The sequence below is a fragment of the Vicia villosa genome, linkage group LG3, assembly GCF_029867415.1.
Source record: "Vicia villosa cultivar HV-30 ecotype Madison, WI linkage group LG3, Vvil1.0, whole genome shotgun sequence".
In the NCBI taxonomy this organism is placed as follows: domain Eukaryota; kingdom Viridiplantae; phylum Streptophyta; class Magnoliopsida; order Fabales; family Fabaceae; genus Vicia; species Vicia villosa.
The window spans coordinates 21,120,483-21,143,067 of record NC_081182.1 but is presented as its reverse complement, the minus strand read 5'-3'; the positions used below and the strand labels follow the sequence as shown (position 1 = coordinate 21,143,067).

Here is a 22,585-nt window from a genome sequence, read left to right as displayed (position 1 = left end):
TGTTAACATATTCGATAGCAAACATGATTTCATGCAATTCGACTTATAAGGATGTGCAAATTCCAATATTAACTGAAAAAGCTTCAAATAATATTTATATATTTTTCATGAAATTTCATCCGTGTTGTATTTAATCAAATTAGACTATAGAAACATCATTTAACTTGTATGATTTTAGGTGTGAGAGAAAATCGATATTTATTTTAACTAATTAAAAATAAATGAATATTGTATATAAAATATAAAGGGAATACTAAATTTTTGTGTAACCATATTTATTTTCTTCTTTTTAAAATAATTTCACATAAAGGAAATTATGGAGATACCAACTTTTTACTGTGTTACTTTTTTATTTTCAATTTTAATCATTATTAAAGATATTTTATTTATAGTTTTGTGATTCTTCAACCAAGCAACATTTGGTGTGGCTTTTCCTTTCAAGTTCAATATTCATTTAATTTTTGTAAAATATTTTTTGTCACTAAAAGAATTGAATTTACAATACTTTATATAAAAGGAATGGTGGTAATTTTTAGTGCAATCATATTTTATTCCAAGCATATCATTTATTTAAACTCACTAAAATATAACTTTTGCAGAAGACAGAAGGTAATACATAATATTTGATTATTCGTAATTAAAAAAGTGAGACATCAAAGTCCAGCAAATTCTTCAAGAGCCCCCTCTTTAGTGCCAACTACTTTAATAAAATTCATGAACTCCTCATATTTGAATGGCTTGTAACGGAGAGGATGATCTTCTTCATCTACCAATTCAGAGGGAATTTTGATGAGTGTGTCTTCCTTTGGCACTGAAAAAAGAACAAACACAAATCTCTCTCTGTCTCCTTTTAACACCACTCTGTGCATTGGTGCTTTAAATCTCCCATTGCTCCATGTCTATATATTAATAATTGTAGTCATTAATAAAATCACTTAATTTGATTATTTATAAAAAAAATAAAGTTATTTGATTTCTAAAACAATATTTTTTAAAAATAGTTTACCTGCAACATGTCACCAACCATTACAATAAATCCATTCGTAGGAACATTTACGTTAACCCAATTGCCTGATTTTTGTAACACCTGCAAACCTTGGATTTTGTTCTCACATATAAGGGTTATGCTCCCTTTGTCGGTGTGAGGAACAAAAGTAACTGCAGAATCTTTGTTTTTCTCAGGGAGTTGGTACCTTGTCAATCGTGAATCAGTGTCGCTACTCAATTCTTCAACTTCTGAAATGTATTTTTCTGGAAGGCCAAATCCCTCGACAACCATCTTTAGAATAAGAGAGCTTAGTTCCAGTGCTTTTGAGGTAAAAGAAAATAGTGTCTCACTGTAAGTATGTACAGATACTATTATGTCACACTCCATTAAACAATAAAAGTATTTTAAAACAAAATTACGAAAGTGAATTTTATTTAATATGAATAAAAACTAATATAATAATAAATAAATATTTAATTACCTAAATGTTGGATTGCCTTCAGGCCACATGAGGTTAGTGAAATTTTGAGTTGTATCTAGCTTAAAAGCATCTTCGATCCCAAATGATTGACTATGGGGAATGGAAGGACTCTTTCCTAAGTAGCCTCTAGCAAGCCTTGAGCCTGTGAATTTCAGCTTTGTTTCTTCAGGTAGCTCAAACAAAGATTTCATGCTTGTAAACATTTCTTTTTGTAATTCATTTGATATTTCATCACACCTTAAAAGAAAAACACCATGACTCTCAAATGCTTCTCTCACCTTTTTACTCATTTCTTTCCATCCTTCACTTCCTTCTTCTAATGTCACTCCAATGCTTTTACGGAAATCTAAAATTGGGATTCCGCTCTCAGTATCCATTTTTCTTCTTCTTTATATTTTGTTAAGTGAATTATATTGTTCTCAGAGAGAATGTTCAAATATATATAGTGACAATGTATAAACTAGTATAAAAGTAAATTAATTTTAATTGAATTTTATTATTATTATTATTATTATTATTATTATTATTATTATTTTACTATCACCCGATAAACCGGCTCTCATTTTTTTACTCAAATGGTTCAATGAATTTGTTTTCAATAAATATATTAATATGTTTTCTAGAAAAAATCCTTTTTTTTATATTATCAATTGTTAATAAAAGGAAAATTATAATAATCCTAACAAACTTTTTTTATCAATCCTTAGCGTATTCTTAATTATAATAAATATAATATTTTCAGGTTAATGTATTTAAAATTAAGTTCATGATACAAATGGACAAAATATTGATTTTTTTAAAGAATATTTAATACTAATTAGATAATATTGAAAGAAAAAATGATACATAGAAAATTTAAAATGATAGTAAATTTTTTAAGTCATATTATCTTTTTTCAAATAAATTTATTTATATTGTAGATTTCCTTGAATATATACTATTTCAAAAGGAAAGCAATATCTCTAAAAACAAGTTGCGTTGAATGTATACTATTTTAAAAGGAAAGCAATATTTTTAAAAACAAATTCGTTTGTAAGGTTCATAATTTTTTATATGTTTTCTAAATACTAATTTAATTATAAGGTTTTATTTGTCCCTCTGTTCAATGTATAAAATAGAATATTGTCTTGATCAAAAAATAAATAAATTTAACTCCAATGTCATTTTTTTAATAATTAATTTAAATTTTTTATTTCAAATATTTTAACAAAAATTTAAATTACAAAGTCATTTTATCTTGAATCAAATGGACCTCATAAATTTTGTATCGAAGACCCAAGAAACTAAAAAAATATTATAAAAAAATGAAATTTATCATTATGTATCGGTATAATTTTATTGGACACTAAAAAAATATTATAAAAAAATAAATTTTATCATTATGGATCGGTATAATTTTATTGGACTTTAAGAGGAGATAGTTCATGGAATAACATGGAAGGTCAAACACACTGGCGAAAGGAGAAATGCCCTGCGAAGTTACAAGCAGCTCGAAATAGGTCATGAGTCATGACCAAGTTTTTTATATAAAGCTTGATCTTGACTTTGTTCCATTTCTTGAACCTTTTCTTCTATGTTTGTCTTTTCTAGGATATCTGCACAATTAAGAACCTCTATTTCTACTAGTTTAGGGTTAGTTTTATCAAAAGTAACGTGAATAAATTCTTCTGTTATCATGGTTCTTTTATTAAAGCCTCTAAAAGGTTTGCTTGAAATGGAATATTCTATGAATATGCCTACATCATCTTTCACGTCAATTTTTTTAAGGTTATCCTTCCACTATTAAAAATATGGATTTTCCTGGGACTTTAATAAATAAAATAAATTTCCTGCGGATCCAGCATTGGCAGCAAATTCCGCAGGAATACCTGCAGATTTTATTGCGAAAAATATATTTTAAACAAAATATCAAACAAAAATATAAAATCCGCAGGCAATTTCGCAGGAAAATTTTCTGCGGATCTTCCTGCGATTATCAACTTCTATTAACACCGAACTGTAATACAAAATTCGCAGGTAATTCCGCAGGAAAGTTTCCTGTGAAATTACCTGCGGATTTGACATTTCATTATTTAAATTTATAAAAAAAAAATTAATCATTATATTTATGGTGTTTTTATATTTAGTTTAATTTTAATTTTTAATCTAAATTTTTTCAATGTTATTAATTATTTTTATAATGTATTTTAGTTAATTTTTAATAAAATAAATTAATGGTATGCAAATTTTAAATTATATATATATATATATATATATATATATATATATATATATATATATATAATTCTTGGATTTATATTTTATATTTTAATAATAGGTATGATAGTTTTTAAAAAATAAAATTAAAAAACTATAAAAAAAATAGATATGTATGTTTTTAAAAAATAAAATTAAAAAACTATAAAAAAAAATTAATTTGATGAGAACTAGTATAGAGGTGAGAAATTAATTCTTGCACTAAGTAACTACCACTAAAACACTACACTAAATTGTTATTTCATTTGAAACAGAAGTTATATATACTTTGCTGTTATTGTAATTCTTCAAATTAAACAAATTTTTTTCTACAACAACGTTACTTTGCTCAACACAATTCAAAAACCTAAAACTCAATTGGTCTTCGCTGCAACCGCCATAGTCGTGCAGCATCACCGCATCTTCGCCGGTGTTTTGTTGTCGCAACCTCGTCGGAGCCTAGCATTGTCATCTTCTTCATCTTCACACTTCAACTCAGGTTTTTTCTTGACATTAGATACACTTCGTCGTCATCATTGAAATCATGAATGTTTCAAAAGGTACATAAACATTTACTCTCAATGATCCTGATTTTGTACATGGCCTGTTTTGATACTCTGCGGGTTTTGTTCTTGTTTTGCTGAAGTGGTAATATTGTTTCTTTCTCATCCTATTCATTTATGAAATTAGATGATTTTAAGTTAGATTGAGTATAAACTTAGGTGATTTTTATAAACAAGGTGTTTGTTGAAATACCACAATGAGTTTACTTATGTTTTCTGGCTAACTTTAGTCAATGTTTAGTCCTTCTTCTACCAAACAATATGTTTTATTCAGTGTTTGATGATTATTACAAGTAGAATAAATTGGATATAAATTTGAAAAAGAGGTGCATATTGGCTTCATACCTCAAAGAGAACATAACAGAATATTGATTTTTGGTTGTTTCTTTTGGATTTTTTTCATAACAGGTCAATCCTCACACGCACCAACTGAAGATATGTGACTTCGGAAGTGCTAAATTCTTGGTTCGTTTATTCTTAACCTTGAAATCCTATTGTTTGTTTTCAGTGACTAGATGATGTTTTGGATCTCGGTAGATCCATTTCAATTGCACTTTAAAAAAACTGTGCAACAAACTAGTAATTCAACAATTTTAGATCTATGCATCAGTTTCTGTTACTGAATCAGATTCTAATAGACAAAAGAAATTCATGAAATAGATCTAAAATAATGTTTACAAGAAATAAGAAGAAAATCATATTTGAAACCTAGTGTGGCTATGAGCAGAAGGAAATGAAAGTTGTGTTTTATGTTTCCAGTTTTTATCTATTTGATTTCAAGTAGTTAATACTTTTAATTGTTTTGTTTTTATCTATTTGATTTCAAGGAAATGAAACTTATTGTTCTGTTTCCTATGGTATTTGCTTAGTTTTGGAATTCCCATTGTTAAGGATAAAGCATTTGTATCTAAACGACATGTAAATGAGAACTATTCAACTTTTCTTATATAGGTCATAGGGTGTCCGCTTTAGAATTAGTATTATCAAGACAAGATCATAACATAGAAAGAAATGCTTACTGCATCAATCGAAAATATTTTGGAATATGTGTGTGTTGTATACATTATTAGTTGTAGAGTTGAACTGTATACGATTTTAGTATGTCATTTTTAGTTTTTGTATGTATTTGGTGCCAACATTTAACATCTTATGCATAATACTCTAGACATATATGTATGGGGTGTTACAATTTTTAATATAATTATAAGATGAAAAAAAAAAAACACACACACACAAATACATTTAACATCTTATGCATAATACTCTAGACATATATGTATGAGGTGTTACAATTTTTAATATAATTATAAGATGAAAAACACACACACACACTTATTTATATATATATATATATATATATATATATATATATATATATATATATATATATAGATAGATAGAGAGAGAGAGAGAGAGAGAGAGAGAGAGAGAGAGAGAGAGAGAGAGAGAGAGAGAGGAGGAATATATTTACTCCAAGAGTAAGTTATCAAGACTTACTCCACATCTTGATCATTAATTCTTCTCAATGTATTGGCTAAAAATAATAAGTAATTTAATATGGAGAGAGAAAATTAATACTCATTAATTTTCACGACACCATCTCCATTTTCTTATATTTTCAATTCAATTAATTTCAACACAAGAATTTTAATATTTTTTCACAAAACATTTGTATGTATAAATTCATCAAATTTGGCATAAACGAAATTTTACAACAAATAAAATCAAATATTTTAAGTGTTGTTTTAAGTTGATATACGAAGGATGGAAAAACACTTAGAAAGGGGGGATTGAATAAGTGTAACTTCAAAAATTTAGAAGATAAAAACAATGAACACAATTATTTTTATCCTGGTTCGTTGTTAACCAAACTACTCCAGTCCACCCCCTTAGAGTGATTTACCTCAACTGAGGATTTAATCCACTAATCAAACTGATTACAATGGTTTTCCACTTAGATAACCTCTAAGTCTTCTAGAGTCTACAGATCACAACTTGATCACTCTAGGAATCCTTTTACAATCAATGTAAAAATAACGTTTACAAGAGTATAGATTTGCTTCTAATAAAGCTGTAATCACAACTGTGATATTTCAAGACTTAACACTCACTAAATATTACAAGAGTTTGTGAGGTTGAAGATGAAGTTCGTAAGCTTTTGAATTTGACAGCAATTCTGTATGTTTGCGCAAGTGTTCTCTTTGCTTCTGATCAGAACTTCTATTTATAGGCGTTGAGAGGAAATGACCGTTGGGAGCATTTAATGCTTTGCGTGAATAGTACAACGCTGCATTTAATGTTTCACACTTTTGTCAACTACCTCGAGCCTTGCTTTTGCTGCTTTTACTGACTTTGCCTTTTGTAGCTTATAACGTTCCTTTTGTCAGTCAGAGATTAGACGTTTCAGCCTTTCATCTTGTACTTTCTTCTAGACTCAGATTTTGTAGATAACAACGTTTGAATATTAGAGTCAACAGCTTTGGTGCAGAGCATCTTCTTTCTTCTGACTTTGAAGAGCTTGAGCGTGATACCATCAGAACTTCAGAGTTTATTCTTCTGACTTTCATTCTTCCGATGCTTTCCAGTTCATGTTCTGATTCTGCTTGACCATCTTCTGATGTCTTGCCAGAGCATGTTCTGATGAAGCCATCCAAAACCTTCTGAGTCAGTTGCTTCTGAGCGCTGATTTGTGCATACTCTTTATATATTTTCTAAAATGGAAAATGCAAAGGATTAGAGTACCACATTATCTTATACAAAATTCATACATAATGTTATCATCGAAACACAGAATATTGATCAGAACAATTCTTGTTCTAACAATATAGTCTTATATTTATAATAAGCATAAGATAACAACATAAACACAAATTCAAGCAATAAAGTTTCATACATATATCTTTCAAAATATCTAATTAACAATTAATCCAATTTTTTTAATAAAATATAAAAATTTTATATATATATATATATATATATATATATATATATATATATATATATGAAAATTTTATAAAACTATTTTATACATTCCAGTCAATTAAAATCATGATTTTAATCATGCATACTAATTCATGAAAATTTATTTTTTATACAAATATGACGTTTAAATAAGAATAAACTATTTTTATTAAGAAACATATTTTTAAAAAACATCATAATTCTAAAATATGATTTTTTTTCCTTGTAAAAAAAAAAAGAATCATATTTTAGAATTACGATGTTTTTAAAAAATATTAAAACTATATCAAAATTTGTTTTTAAATAAGAATAAACTATTTTTATTAAGAATCATATTTTAGAATTATGATGTTTTTTACAAATATTAAGACTATATAAAAATTTGTTTTTAAATAAGAATAAACTATTTTAGAATTGCACATACAAAATTTAAAACAACTTTTAAGAATAAATAATAAGTACGAAGTAATTTAACTGCAAATAAAGAAATAAAACAAAATGAAATTTATTTTAAAATAAGAAAAAACTATTTTTTATACAAATATGACGTTTAAATAAGAATAAACTATTTTTATTAAGAAACATATTTTTAAAAAACATCATAATTCTAAAATATGATTTTTTTTCCTTGTAAAAAAAAAAGAATCATATTTTAGAATTACGATGTTTTTAAAAAATATTAAAACTATATCAAAATATGTTTTTAAATAAGAATAAACTATTTTTATTAAGAATCATGTTTTAGAATTATGATGTTTTTTAAAAATATTAAATTGAATCATGTTTTTATTTTATTACCAAAAGTGGAGAAAGTTATTTTTAGTATGAATCATATGAGTTCTTGACCGTTGGATTGAATTCAAATCAATGACTAAAAAGGAGTGTAATAGTTGGTGTAACTTTTTGGTGTAATTTGATCTCTCATATATATATATATATATATATATATATATATAATATATATATATATATATATATATATATATATATATATATATATATATATATATATATATATATATATAGGTTAAGAAAAATACAATTCACATAACGAAATATAGTACAAAAGAAAAAGAGAAGAAAGAAAAATGGATACTGAGAGTGGAGTCCCAATTTTAGATTTTCGTAAGAGCACTGGAATTACATTAGAAGAAGGAGGTCAAGGATGGAAAGAAATGATTAAGAAAGTGAGAGAAGCATTTGAGAGTCATAGTATGTTTCTCTTAAGATGTGATGAAATACCGAAAGAATTACAAAATGAAATGTTCGCAAACATTAAATCTTTGTTTGATCTACCTGAGGAGACAAAGACGAAGTTCACTGGAAAAAGAGTTTATAGGGGCTATACGTCCAAGAGCGTTGCCCTTCCTAATAGTCAAACATTCGGTATTGATGATACTTTTGATCCAAATGAGACTCGAAGTTTCACTAAGCTCATGTGGCCTGAAGGAAATCCAAATTTATGGTAATTAATTGTTTTACTTTGTTAATTTTTTAGCTTACTTTGATAATTTTGCTTTAAAATATTTTATTATTTTGTAATGAAATGAAGCATAATAAATTATGTATATGCCGTGAGGCACTACTTTCATTTAGCTCAGAAGCACGAAAAATAAGCTCATTTATCCTAAAGATGGTTGTGGAGGGCTTTGGCCTTCCAGAAAATTACATTTCAGAAGTTGAAGAGTTGTGTAGAGGTAATGATACACGGCTAACAAAATATCCACTCCCTAAAGAAACAACTGATTCTGCTATTACTTTTGTGCCTCACACTGACAAATTCAATCTTACCTTCATAAGTGAGAACGAAGTCCAAGGTCTACAACTTCTACAGAAATCAGGCAATTGGGTTAACGTAAATGTTCCTTCAAATGGTTTTGTTGTAATGGTTGGTGAAATGTTGCAGGTAACATATAACTATCTATACATTTATTTATAAGTAATTAAATTAAATTATTTTTGTTATGATTATAATGATTAATATATAGGTATGGAGTAATGGAAGATTTAAAGCACCAATACATAGAGTGGCGATAAGAGGAAACAAAGACAGATATGTATTTATTCTTTTTTCACTTCTAAAGGAAGAAACATTCATTAAGGTACCCCCTGAGTTAGTAGATGAGGATCATCCTCTCCGTTACAAGACATTCATGTATGAAGATTTCATCAATTTTATTAAAACTGTTGGTACTAAATTGGGAGCATTTGAAGATTTTGCTGGAATTTAATGTCTCATTATGAGATATAGGCAATACTCCTTTATGCTACAATAATGTAGAGTATTTGTACTCTCACTTTTCTTAATAAATTAGATTAATCAAATAAAATGCATTGCCTTTTTACTTTCATATAATGCAAAAATAATTTATGTTCCTATATAAGTTACTCTAGACATTATTAGTATGTCATTTTTAGTTTTTGTATGTATTCGGTGCCAACATTTAACATCTTATGCATAATACTCTAGACGTATATGTATGGGGTGTTACAATTTTTAATATAATTATAAGATGAAAAACACACGCGCGCACACGCGCGCGCACACACAGGAAGGATATATTTACTCCAAGAGTAAGTGTAGAAGTCTTACTCCAAGAGTAAGTTATCAAGACTTACTCAACATCTTGACCATTAATTCTTCTCAATGTATTGGCTAAAAATAATGAGTAATTAAATATGAAGAGAGAAAATTAATACTCATTAATTTTCACGACACCATCTCCATTTTCTTATATTTTCAATTCAATTAATTTCAACACAAGAATTTTAATATTTTTTTCACAAAACATTTGTATGTATAAATTCATCAAATTTGGCATAAACGAAATTTTACAACAAATAAAATCAAATATTTTAAGTGTTGTTTTAAGTTGATATAGTCTTAAATTTATAATAAGCATATATAAGATAACAAGTAATAAAGTTTCATACATATATATCTTTCAAAATTTCTAATTAACAACAATCATATATATATATATATATATATATATATATATATATATATATATATATATATATATATATATATATATATATATATATATATATATATATATATATATATATATATATATATATATATATATATATATATATATATATATATATATATATATATATATATATATATATATATATATATATATATATATATATATATATATATATACCTTCCAATCAATTAAAATCATGATTTTAATCATGCATACTAATTCATGAATAAATCCCTTCATAATGGTTTTTGGCTTGTTATTCTTTTTCTTTCTTTACTACTTATTTGCTAACCGGTCATTGGCTTATATTAAACACTATTAATCTTTAATTGAGATTTTTGAAAACCCAAAAAACATGAAAAAACAAAATTGTGTACTAATATGAAAAGAAGAAGAGATGTACATAATAATTATGAAGGAAATCAAAATTTCAAACTGAGTAGAGAGGAAGGAGAAACAAAAAAAAAATGTTGGAGAGATATATGTTTCTTAGTAGAGGTTTACGAGTTGGATTCTTAATGATTTATTGTACTTTCTTATCATAGTTTTGAACTTCTTGTGCATACTTCGATTATATGCAACATTTTTTTCAGGTAGCTCAAACAAAGATTTCATGCTTGTGAACATTTTTTTTTGTAATTCATTTGATATTTCATCACACCTTAAAAGAAAAACACCATGACTCTCAAATGCTTCTCTCACCTTTTTACTCATTTCTTTCCATCCTTCACTTCCTTCTTCTAATGTCACTCCAATGCTTTTACGGAAATTTAAAATTGGGATTCCGCTCTCAGTATCCATTTTTCTTCTTCTTTATATTTTGTTAAGTGAATTATATTGTTCTCAGCGAGAATGTTCAAATATATATAGTGACAATGTATAAACTAGTATAAAAGTAAATTAATTTTAATTGAATTTTATTATTATTATTATTATTTTACTATCACCTGATAAACCGGCTCTCATTTTTTTACTCAAATGGTTCAATGAATTTGTTTTCAATAAATATATTAATATGTTTTCTAGAAAAAATCCTTTTTTTTATATTATCAATTGTTAATAAAAGGAAAATTATAATAATCCTAACAAACTTTTCTTATCAATCCTTAGCGTATTCTTAATTATAATAAATATAATATTTTCAGGTTAATGTATTTAAAATTAAGTTCATGATACAAATGGACAAAATATTGATTTTTTTAAAGAATATTTAATACTAATTAGATAATATTGAAAGAAAAAATGATACATAGAAAATTTAAAATGATAGTAAATTTTTTAAGTCATATTATCTTTTTTCAAATAAACTTATTTATATTGTAGATTTCCTTGAATATATACTATTTCAAAAGGAAAGCAATATCTCTAAAAACAAGTTGCGTTGAATGTATACTATTTTAAAAGGAAAGCAATATTTTTAAAAACAAATTCGTTTGTAAGGTTCATAAATTTTTATATGTTTTCTAAATACTAATTTAATTATAAGGTTTTATTTGTCCCTCTGTTCAATGTATAAAATAGAATATTGTCTTGATCAAAAAATAAATAAATTTAACTCTAATGTCATTTTTTTAATAATTAACTTAAATTTTTTATTTCAAATATTTTAACAAAAATTTAAATTACAAAGTCATTTTATCTTGAATCAAATGGACCTCATAAATTTTGTATCGAAGACCCAAGAAACTAAAAAAATATTATAAAAAAATGAAATTTATCATTATGTATCGGTATAATTTTATTGGACACTAAAAAAATATTATAAAAAAATAAATTTTATCATTATGGATCGGTATAATTTTATTGGACTTTAAGAGGAGATAGTTCATGGAATAACATGGAAGGTCAAACACACTGGCGAAAGGAGAAATGCCCTGCGAAGTTACAAGCAGCTCGAAATAGGTCATGAGTCATGACCAAGTTTTTTATATAAAGCTTGATCTTGACTTTGTTCCATTTCTTGAACCTTTTCTTCTATGTTTGTCTTTTCTAGAATATATGCACAATTAAGAACCTCTATTTCTACTAGTTTAGGGTTAGTTTTATCAAAAGTAACGTGAATAAATTCTTCTGTTATCATGGTTTTTTTGTTAAAGCCTCTAAAAGGTTTGCTTGAAATGGAATATTCTATGAATATGCCTACATCATCTTTCACGTCAATTTTTTTAAGGTTATCCTTCCACTATTAAAAATATGGATTTTACTGGGACTTTAATAAATAAAATAAATTTCCTGCGGATCCAGCATTGGCAGCAAATTCCGCAGGAATACCTGCAGATTTTATTGCGAAAAATATATTTTAAACAAAATATCAAACAAAAATATAAAATCCGCAGGCAATTTCGCAGGAAAATTTTCTGCGGATCTTCCTGCGATTATCAACTTCTATTAACACCGAACTGTAATACAAAATTCGCAGGTAATTCCGCAGAAAAGTTTCCTGTGAAATTACCTGCGGATTTGACATTTCATTATTTAAATTTATAAAAAAAAATTAATCATTATATTTATGGTGTTTTTATATTTAGTTTAATTTTAATTTTTAATCTAAATTTTTTCAATGTTATTAATTATTTTTATAATGTATTTTAGTTAATTTTTAATAAAATAAATTAATGGTATGCAAATTTTAAATTATATATATATATATATATATATATATATATATATATATAATTCTTGGATTTATATTTTATATTTTAATAATAGGTATGATAGTTTTTAAAAAATAAAATTAAAAAACTATAAAAAAAATAGATATGTATGTTTTTAAAAAATAAAATTAAAAAACTATAAAAAAAATTAATTTGATGAGAACTAGTATAGAGGTGAGAAATTAATTCTCGCACTAAGTAACTACCACTAAAACACTACACTAAATTGTTATTTCATTTGAAACAGAAGTTATCTATACTTTGCTGTTATTGTAATTCTTCAAATTAAACAAATTTTTTTCTACAACAACGTTACTTTGCTCAACACAATTCAAAAACCTAAAACTCAATTGGTCTTCGCTGCAACCGCCATAGTCGTGCAGCATCACCGCATCTTCGCCGGTGTTTTGTTGTCGCAACCTCGTCGGAGCCTAGCATTGTCATCTTCTTCATCTTCACACTTCAACTCAGGTTTTTTCTTGATATTAGATACACTTCGTCCTCATCATTGAAATCATGAATGTTACAAAAGGTACATAAACATTTACTCTCAATGATCCTGATTTTGTACATGGCCTGTTTTGATACTCTGCGGGTTTTGTTCTTGTTTTGCTGAAGTGGTAATATTGTTTCTTTCTCATCCTATTCATTTATGAAATTAGATGATTTTAAGTTAGATTGAGTATAAACTTAGGTGATTTTTATAAACAAGGTGTTTGTTGAAATACCACAATGAGTTTACTTATGTTTTCTGGCTAACTTTAGTCAATGTTTAGTCCTTCTTCTACCAAACAATATGTTTTATTCAGTGTTTGATGATTATTACAAGTAGAATAAATTGGATATAAATCTGAAAAAGAGTTGCATATTGGCTTCATACCTCAAAGAGAACATAACAGAATATTGATTTTTGGTTGTTTCTTTTGGATTTTTTTCATAACAGGTCAATCCTCACACGCACCAACTGAAGATATGTGACTTCGGAAGTGCTAAATTCTTGGTTCGTTTATTCTTAACCTTGAAATCCTATTGTTTGTTTTCAGTGACTAGATGATGTTTTGGATCTCGGTAGATCCATTTCAATTGCACTTTAAAAAAAACTGTGCAACAAACTAGTAATTCAACAATTTTAGATCTATGCATCAGTTTCTGTTACTGAATCAGATTCTAATAGACAAAAGAAATTCATGAAATAGATCTAAAATAATGTTTACAAGAAATAAGAAGAAAATCATATTTGAAACCTAGTGTGGCTATGAGCAGAAGGAAATGAAAGTTGTCTTTTATGTTTCCAGTTTTTATCTATTTGATTTCAAGTAGTTAATACTTTTAATTGTTTTGTTTTTATCTATTTGATTTCAAGGAAATGAAACTTATTGTTCTGTTTCCTATGGTATTTGCTTAGTTTTGGAATTCCCATTGTTAAGGATAAAGCATTTGTATCTAAACGACATGTAAATGAGAACTATTCAACTTTTCTTATATAGGTCATAGGGTGTCCGCTTTAGAATTAGTATTATCAAGACAAGATCATAACATAGAAAGAAATGCTTACTGCATCAATCGAAAATATTTTGGAATATGTGTGTGTTGTATACATTATTAGCTGTAGAGTTGAACTGTATACGATTTTAGTATGTCATTTTTAGTTTTTGTATGTATTTGGTGCCAACATTTAACATCTTATGCATAATACTCTAGACATATATGTATGAGGTGTTACAATTTTTAATATAATTATAAGATGAAAAACACACACACACACACTTATATATATATATATATATATATATATATATATATATATATATATATATATATATATATATATATATATATATATATATATATATATATATATATAGAGAGAGAGAGAGAGAGAGGAGGAATATATTTACTCCAAGAGTAAGTTATCAAGACTTACTCCACATCTTGATCATTAATTCTTCTCAATGTATTGGCTAAAAATAATAAGTAATTTAATATGGAGAGAGAAAATTAATACTCATTAATTTTCACGACACCATCTCCATTTTCTTATATTTTCAATTCAATTAATTTCAACACAAGAATTTTAATATTTTTTCACAAAACATTTGTATGTATAAATTCATCAAATTTGGCATAAACGAAATTTTACAACAAATAAAATCAAATATTTTAAGTGTTGTTTTAAGTTGATATACGAAGGATGGAAAAACACTTAGAAAGGGGGGGATTGAATAAGTGTAACTTCAAAAATTTAGAAGATAAAAACAATGAACACAATTATTTTTATCCTGGTTCGTTGTTAACCAAACTACTCCAGTCCACCCCCTTAGAGTGATTTACCTCAACTGAGGATTTAATCCACTAATCAAACTGATTACAATGGTTTTCCACTTAGATAACCTCTAAGTCTTCTAGAGTCTACAGATCACAACTTGATCACTCTAGGAATCCTTTTACAATCAATGTAAAAATAACGTTTACAAGAGTATAGATTTGCTTCTAATAAAGCTGTAATCACAACTGTGATATTTCAAGACTTAACACTCACTAAATATTACAAGAGTTTGTGAGGTTGAAGATGAAGTTCGTAAGCTTTTGAATTTGACAGCAATTCTGTATGTTTGCGCAAGTGTTCTCTTTGCTTCTGATCAGAACTTCTATTTATAGGCGTTGAGAGGAAATGACCATTGGGAGCATTTAATGCTTTGCGTGAATAGTACAACGCTGCATTTAATGTTTCACACTTTTGTCAACTACCTCGAGCCTTGCTTTTGCTGCTTTTACTGACTTTGCCTTTTGTAGCTTATAACGTTCCTTTTGTCAGTCAGAGATTAGACGTTTCAGCCTTTCATCTTGTACTTTCTTCTAGACTCAGATTTTGTAGATAACAACGTTTGAATATTAGAGTCAACAGCTTTGGTGCAGAGCATCTTCTTTCTTCTGACTTTGAAGAGCTTGAGCGTGATACCATCAGAACTTCAGAGTTTATTCTTCTGACTTTCATTCTTCTGATGCTTTCCAGTTCATGTTCTGATTCTGCTTGACCATCTTCTGATGTCTTGCCAGAGCATGTTCTGATGAAGCCATCTAGAACCTTCTGAGTCAATTGCTTCTGAGCGCTGATTTGTGCATACTCTTTATATATTTCCTAAAATGGAAAATGCAAAGGATTAGAGTACCACATTATCTTATACAAAATTCATACATAATGTTATCATCAAAACACAGAATATTGATCAGAACAATTCTTGTTCTAACAATATAGTCTTATATTTATAATAAGCATAAGATAACAACATAAACACAAATTCAAGCAATAAAGTTTCATACATATATCTTTCAAAATATCTAATTAACAATTAATCCAATTTTTTTAATAAAATATAACAATTATATATATATATATATATATATATATATATATATATATATATATGAAAATTTTATAAAACTATTTTATACCTTCCAGTCAATTAAAATCATGATTTTAATCATGCATACTAATTCATGAAAATTTATTTTTTATACAAATATGACGTTTAAATAAGAATAAACTATTTTTATTAAGAAACATATTTTTAAAAAACATCATAATTCTAAAATATGATTTTTTTTCCTTGTAAAAAAAAAAGAATCATATTTTAGAATTACGATGTTTTTAAAAAATATTAAAACTATATCAAAATTTGTTTTTAAATAAGAATAAACTATTTTTATTAAGAATCATATTTTAGAATTATGATGTTTTTTACAAATATTAAGACTATATAAAAATTTGTTTTTAAATAAGAATAAACTATTTTAGAATTGCACATACAAAATTTAAAACAACTTTTAAGAATAAATAATAAGTACGAAGTAATTTAACTGCAAATAAAGAAATAAAACAAAATGAAATTTATTTTAAAATAAGAAAAAACTATTTTTTATACAAATATGACGTTTAAATAAGAATAAACTATTTTTATTAAGAAACATATTTTTAAAAAACATCATAATTCTAAAATATGATTTTTTTTCCTTGTAAAAAAAAAAGAATCATATTTTAGAATAAGGATGTTTTTAAAAAATATTAAAACTATATCAAAATATGTTTTTAAATAAGAATAAACTATTTTTATTAAGAATCATATTTTAGAATTATGATGTTTTTTAAAAATATTAAATTGAATCATGTTTTTATTTTATTACCAAAAGTGGAGAAAGTTATTTTTAGTATGAATCAATGAGTTCTTGACCGTTGGATTGAATTCAAATCAATGACTAAAAAAGAGTGTAATAGTTGGTGTAACTTTTTGGTGTAATTTGATCTCTCCTATATATATATATATATATATATATATATATATATATATATATATATATATATATATATATATATATATATTGGTTAAGAAAAATACAATTCACATAACGAAATATAGTACAAAAGAAAAAGAGAAGAAACAAAAATGGATACTGAGAGTGGAGTCCCAATTTTAGATTTTCGTAAGAGCACTGGAATTACATTAGAAGAAGGAGGTCAAGGATGGAAAGAAATGATTAAGAAAGTGAGAGAAGCATTTGAGAGTCATAGTATGTTTCTCTTAAGATGTGATGAAATACCGAAAGAATTACAAAATGAAATGTTCGCAAACATTAAATCTTTGTTTGATCTACCTGAGGAGACAAAGACGCAGTTCACTGGAAAAAGAGTTTATAGGGGCTATACGTCCAAGAGCGTTGCCCTTCCTAATAGTCAAACATTCGGTATTGATGATACTTTTGATCCAAATGAGACTCGAAGTTTCACTAAGCTCATGTGGCCTGAAGGAAATCCAAATTTATGGTAATTAATTGTTTTACTTTGTTAATTTTTTAGCTTACTTTGATAATTTTGCTTTAAAATATTTTATTATTTTGTAATGAAATGAAGCATAATATATTATGTATATGCCGTGAGGCACTACTTTCATTTAGCTCAGAAGCACGAAAAATAAGCTCATTTATCCTAAAGATGGTTGTGGAGGGCTTTGGCCTTCCAGAAAATTACATTTCAGAAGTTGAAGAGTTGTGTAGAGGTAATGATACACGGCTAACAAAATATCCACTCCCTAAAGAAACAACTGATTCTGCTATTACTTTTGTGCCTCACACTGACAAATTCAATCTTACCTTCATAAGTGAGAACGAAGTCCAAGGTCTACAACTTCTACAGAAATCAGGCAATTGGGTTAACGTAAATGTTCCTTCAAATGGTTTTGTTGTAATGGTTGGTGAAATGTTGCAGGTAACATATAACTATCTATACATTTATTTATAAGTAATTAAATTAAATTATTTTTGTTATGATTATAATGATTAATATATAGGTATGGAGTAATGGCAGATTTAAAGCACCAATACATAGAGTGGCGATAAGAGGAAACAAAGACAGATATGTATTTATTCTTTTTTCACTTCCAAAGGAAGAAACATTCATTAAGGTACCCCCTGAGTTAGTAGATGAGGATCATCCTCTCCGTTACAAGACATTCATGTATGAAGATTTCATCAATTTTATTAAAACTGTTGGTACTAAATTGGGAGCATTTGAAGATTTTGCTGGAATTTAATGTCTCATTATGAGATATAGGCAATACTCCTTTATGCTACAATAATGTAGAGTATTTGTACTCTCACTTTTCTTAATAAATTAGATTAATCAAATAAAATGCATTGCCTTTTTACTTTCATATAATGCAAAAATAATTTATGTTCCTATATAAGTTACTCTAGACATTATTAGTATGTCATTTTTAGTTTTTGTATGTATTCGGTGCCAACATTTAACATCTTATGCATAATACTCTAGACGTATATGTATGGGGTGTTACAATTTTTAATATAATTATAAGATGAAAAACACACGCGCGCACACGCGCGCGCACACACAGGAAGGATATATTTACTCCAAGAGTAAGTGTAGAAGTCTTACTCCAAGAGTAAGTTATCAAGACTTACTCCAAGAGTAAGTTATCAAGACTTACTCAACATCTTGACCATTAATTCTTCTCAATGTATTGGCTAAAAATAATGAGTAATTAAATATGAAGAGAGAAAATTAATACTCATTAATTTTCACGACACCATCTCCATTTTCTTATATTTTCAATTCAGTTAATTTCAACACAAGAATTTTAATATTTTTTTCACAAAACATTTGTATGTATAAATTCATCAAATTTGGCATAAACGAAATTTTACAACAAATAAAATCAAATATTTTAAGTGTTGTTTTAAGTTGATATAGTCTTAAATTTATAATAAGCATATATAAGATAACAACATAAACACAATTTCAAGTAATAAAGTTTCATACATATATCTTTCAAAATTTCTAATTAACAACAATTATATATATATATATATATATATATATATATATATATATATATATATATATATATATATATATATATATATATATATATATATATATATATATATATATATATATATATATACCTTCCAATCAATTAAAATCATGATTTTAATCATGCATACTAATTCATGAATAAATCCCTTCATAATGGTTTTTGGCTTGTTATTCTTTTTCTTTCTTTACTACTTATTTGCTAACCGGTCATTGGCTTATATTAAACACTATTAATCTTTAATTGAGATTTTTGAAAACCCAAAAAACATGAAAAAACAAAATTGTGTACTAATATGAAAAGAAGAAGAGATGTACATAATAATTATGAAGGAAATCAAAATTTCAAACTGAGTAGAGAGGAAGGAGAAACAAAAATAAATGTTGGAGAGATATATGTTTCTTAGTAGAGGTTTACGAGTTGGATTCTTAATGATTTATTGTACTTTCTTATCATAGTTTTGAACTTCTTGTGCATACTTGGATTATATGCTACTACATTTTGATGATTAAAAAAAAGTCAACACAAGCTGAAAGTGAAATATAAATTATGTAACAAACAAGGTACCATCTTCTCTATATCACTAGCTTAGGATTATTATGTGTACGTTTGAGGGTGTAATTTTCTTTTGGAAGTTATGACAGTGTATTAAATTTTTGTGTCCATATTTTTATGTGTTTATGTAAAATGACACCATAAAAACTTCAAGACTTCATTGGATATGGAGTTATTGTAGTAGTTGAATTTATTTTCTTTCTAATGTGTTAATATATTTGATTTGTATCATTTAAATGACTTCATCCTTGTGGTGTAACTACATATGTACTCCTGTCATTAAACCAAAAATAAGTTCAAAAAGGACCAAATTATCCTTAATAACTTTTATATTTTCTCAATTATTATCTCCAATTATCAAAGTATCATCTGCAAATTACAAATGTAAAATTTGAATCTAAGAACCAAGATTCTTGCCTACATTATACCCCTTATATAAACCCACATCAATTGTAGCCTTCAACAAAACATTCAATCCTTCAACTGTAATTAAGAACAAAAATGATCATAAAGAATATCCTTAATGCAACCCCTCCCCTAAAATAAACTCCTATGTAGGACTACCATTAACTAAAACTAACATTGCTGGAGTAATAATGGATTCCAACGTCAACTTTCTTTATTTAATTGAGAACCTAATTTTAGACATCACAATATCCGAATACTCTCATTTGAATGTAACATGTGCCTATTTAATATCCATTTTAAGCATAATATTATTTCATTTTCTTAGCATCATCCACCATATTATTTAACACAAGGCTACCATCTAGAGTTTTTCTTTCCTTTACCAAAGTTTTTATTTTCAATTATTGATTTTAATCTATTCTCCAAAATTCTATCCAACACTTTATTTAATTGGTTGTTGTAACATCGGGCTAAGGCTGGTGTAACTTGTCATAGAAACACTTTTCCATGTCTTCCTATGCTTCTATTGTGGTTTATGGGAGAGAATAATAACATGAAATGGTTTCTTAAGACAACAACAAAGAGAACAACTATAGTTTGTGGAATTCATTCATGTCTTGCTCATTGTACTACATTGTAAACCCTATAAAGTGATCTATAGTTGACTTGTCATGTTCCTCAAAAAGATGCGGCAAAGTATTATGAAGTTTTATAACCTATTAGCAAAGAGGGTCAACCTATCCATCTATTCAACTTAATGTCTTCCATTATGCATCATGTTTCATTGACCACGTCTCCAATGCACAGCTTTTTGCATCATGCTTCATTGACCATGTCTCCACTGCACAACTTACCTTAGATCTTGGTTGCATAATCTATGGCATTTTCAATAAAGATTTATGTAGTATGTGTTAGAAAATTAATTTAAATCGAATGGAATCGAGGTTAGAATCGTGAACAAAATCACTTTTCTTATAAGTATTTCAAGCACTCTCAATTTGTCTTAGAGTTGGAACGCATGAATACCTAGAATAATTCAGCCTTTTATCGAGTTTGCGTAAGACCGACGAAAACTCGGATGTAGCGAAGAGTGTCTGGAATTTTAGTGAAGATAATAGGCTTATCATATGTACATTTTTGTTGTTGATTTCAGAATCCAGAATGAGGTTTTTATAGGCCACTTTAGTATTATTTCATAGGGAGCGGCCATTCGTGAAACAATTCCTTTTCCAAAAGTTACAAAGTTTGGCCTATTGCAACCTTTACCAAGAGTTGCATGTTTTCATTCTGCAACACTTCACGAAGTGTTGCCTATTTCTGATTCAAATTACAAATTGCCTATTGCACACTTCACGAAGTGTTGCCTAATTTCATATTCAAAATACAAACTTCGCATAGATATTTTTCTTGTCATTTTGGAACACATCCATGGTGATTAAATATTATTAAGTATTAATAATTTCCAACAATCTCCCACTTGTTCTAATAATGACAAGATCAATTCGAGAAAAAGAGAAACAAAGAATGTTAATACAATTAAGTATCTTTCAATTTTAAACTTAATCTTAGTAAGGATAACGCAAATAATCGGAATATTAGGTAGCAATGCTTTTAAACCATTAATCCATATGATTATACTGGCGTTACGTTACACACATTCTTTAAGGGTTCTTCGCCTACATTTCTCGCCTAGCACTTATTTATGGCCATATGTTATCCAGTTTCATGAATTTTTCATGAGAGAAACTCCAACTCTCACTTTGAGACGGCACCATCTCGAAATTCACATAGGTGAAGTTCATATTGTGTCCTTTTCCACGAGACACGCACCCTCGGTATTGAACTTCATTAAGAGTTTGTAATAAAACTCAACCCTCATTTTAAGGTCAACATTATCATGAAATGTTTGACAAATATCCAAATCAACGACTTGTTGTTACCCATTGAAAATCTTGAGGTTAATGTTCTATTAACGTAAGATTGGGTTGCCGCCGTTGTTGGAACTCTTACTCAAGGAGTTTCAACCTCCTATCTCTCGAGGTTGTTTTTACTAAGTCTCTGGCCAGTGGCTTAGTAAATGAATTTCTCAAATTATAGATCGATCGTATAAATGCGAGTAAATGATTACATCTTTAATCAATTTTCTCACGAATGTCTAAGGCCTCAGTGCCCAGACTTTCCATTTTACACTTATCTGAATTATCTTACTAAATTGGCTAGAATAACACATTGTGTTAACACCTTTGAAACACTGTATTTAGTGAATGGAACTTCCGACAGAAGGTTCCTCAACCATTTAACTTCTTTGACCAGTGGAAGCGAGATCCACACACCATGGCTCCATGGTCAAGAGAG

General features: G+C 27.1%; 3 protein-coding genes across 3 annotated transcripts; 2 read left to right on the top strand and 1 right to left on the bottom strand.

The window, feature by feature from the left end:
* Nucleotides 1–598: 598 nt before the first annotated feature.
* On the bottom strand, nucleotides 599–1,851 carry LOC131655095 (2-oxoglutarate-dependent dioxygenase AOP3-like). Its single transcript, XM_058924997.1, has 3 exons — nucleotides 1,470–1,851; nucleotides 1,007–1,337; nucleotides 599–899 (listed from the first exon to the last, which is right to left on the bottom strand). Exons 1-3 carry the CDS (start codon nucleotides 1,844–1,846, stop codon nucleotides 654–656), a joined length of 954 nt encoding a protein of 317 aa, XP_058780980.1. The 5' UTR covers nucleotides 1,847–1,851; the 3' UTR covers nucleotides 599–653.
* A 6,465-nt stretch (nucleotides 1,852–8,316) lies between these two features.
* LOC131657695 (2-oxoglutarate-dependent dioxygenase AOP3-like) lies at nucleotides 8,317–9,459 on the top strand. Its single transcript, XM_058927062.1, has 3 exons — nucleotides 8,317–8,690; nucleotides 8,801–9,134; nucleotides 9,217–9,459. Exons 1-3 carry the CDS (start codon nucleotides 8,317–8,319, stop codon nucleotides 9,457–9,459), a joined length of 951 nt encoding a protein of 316 aa, XP_058783045.1.
* A 7,864-nt stretch (nucleotides 9,460–17,323) lies between these two features.
* Nucleotides 17,324–18,466, top strand: LOC131657694 (2-oxoglutarate-dependent dioxygenase AOP3-like). The gene is made up of 3 exons (XM_058927061.1): nucleotides 17,324–17,697; nucleotides 17,808–18,141; nucleotides 18,224–18,466. The coding sequence occupies exons 1-3, from the start codon at nucleotides 17,324–17,326 to the stop codon at nucleotides 18,464–18,466; spliced, it is 951 nt and encodes a 316-aa protein (XP_058783044.1).
* Nucleotides 18,467–22,585: the final 4,119 nt, after the last annotated feature.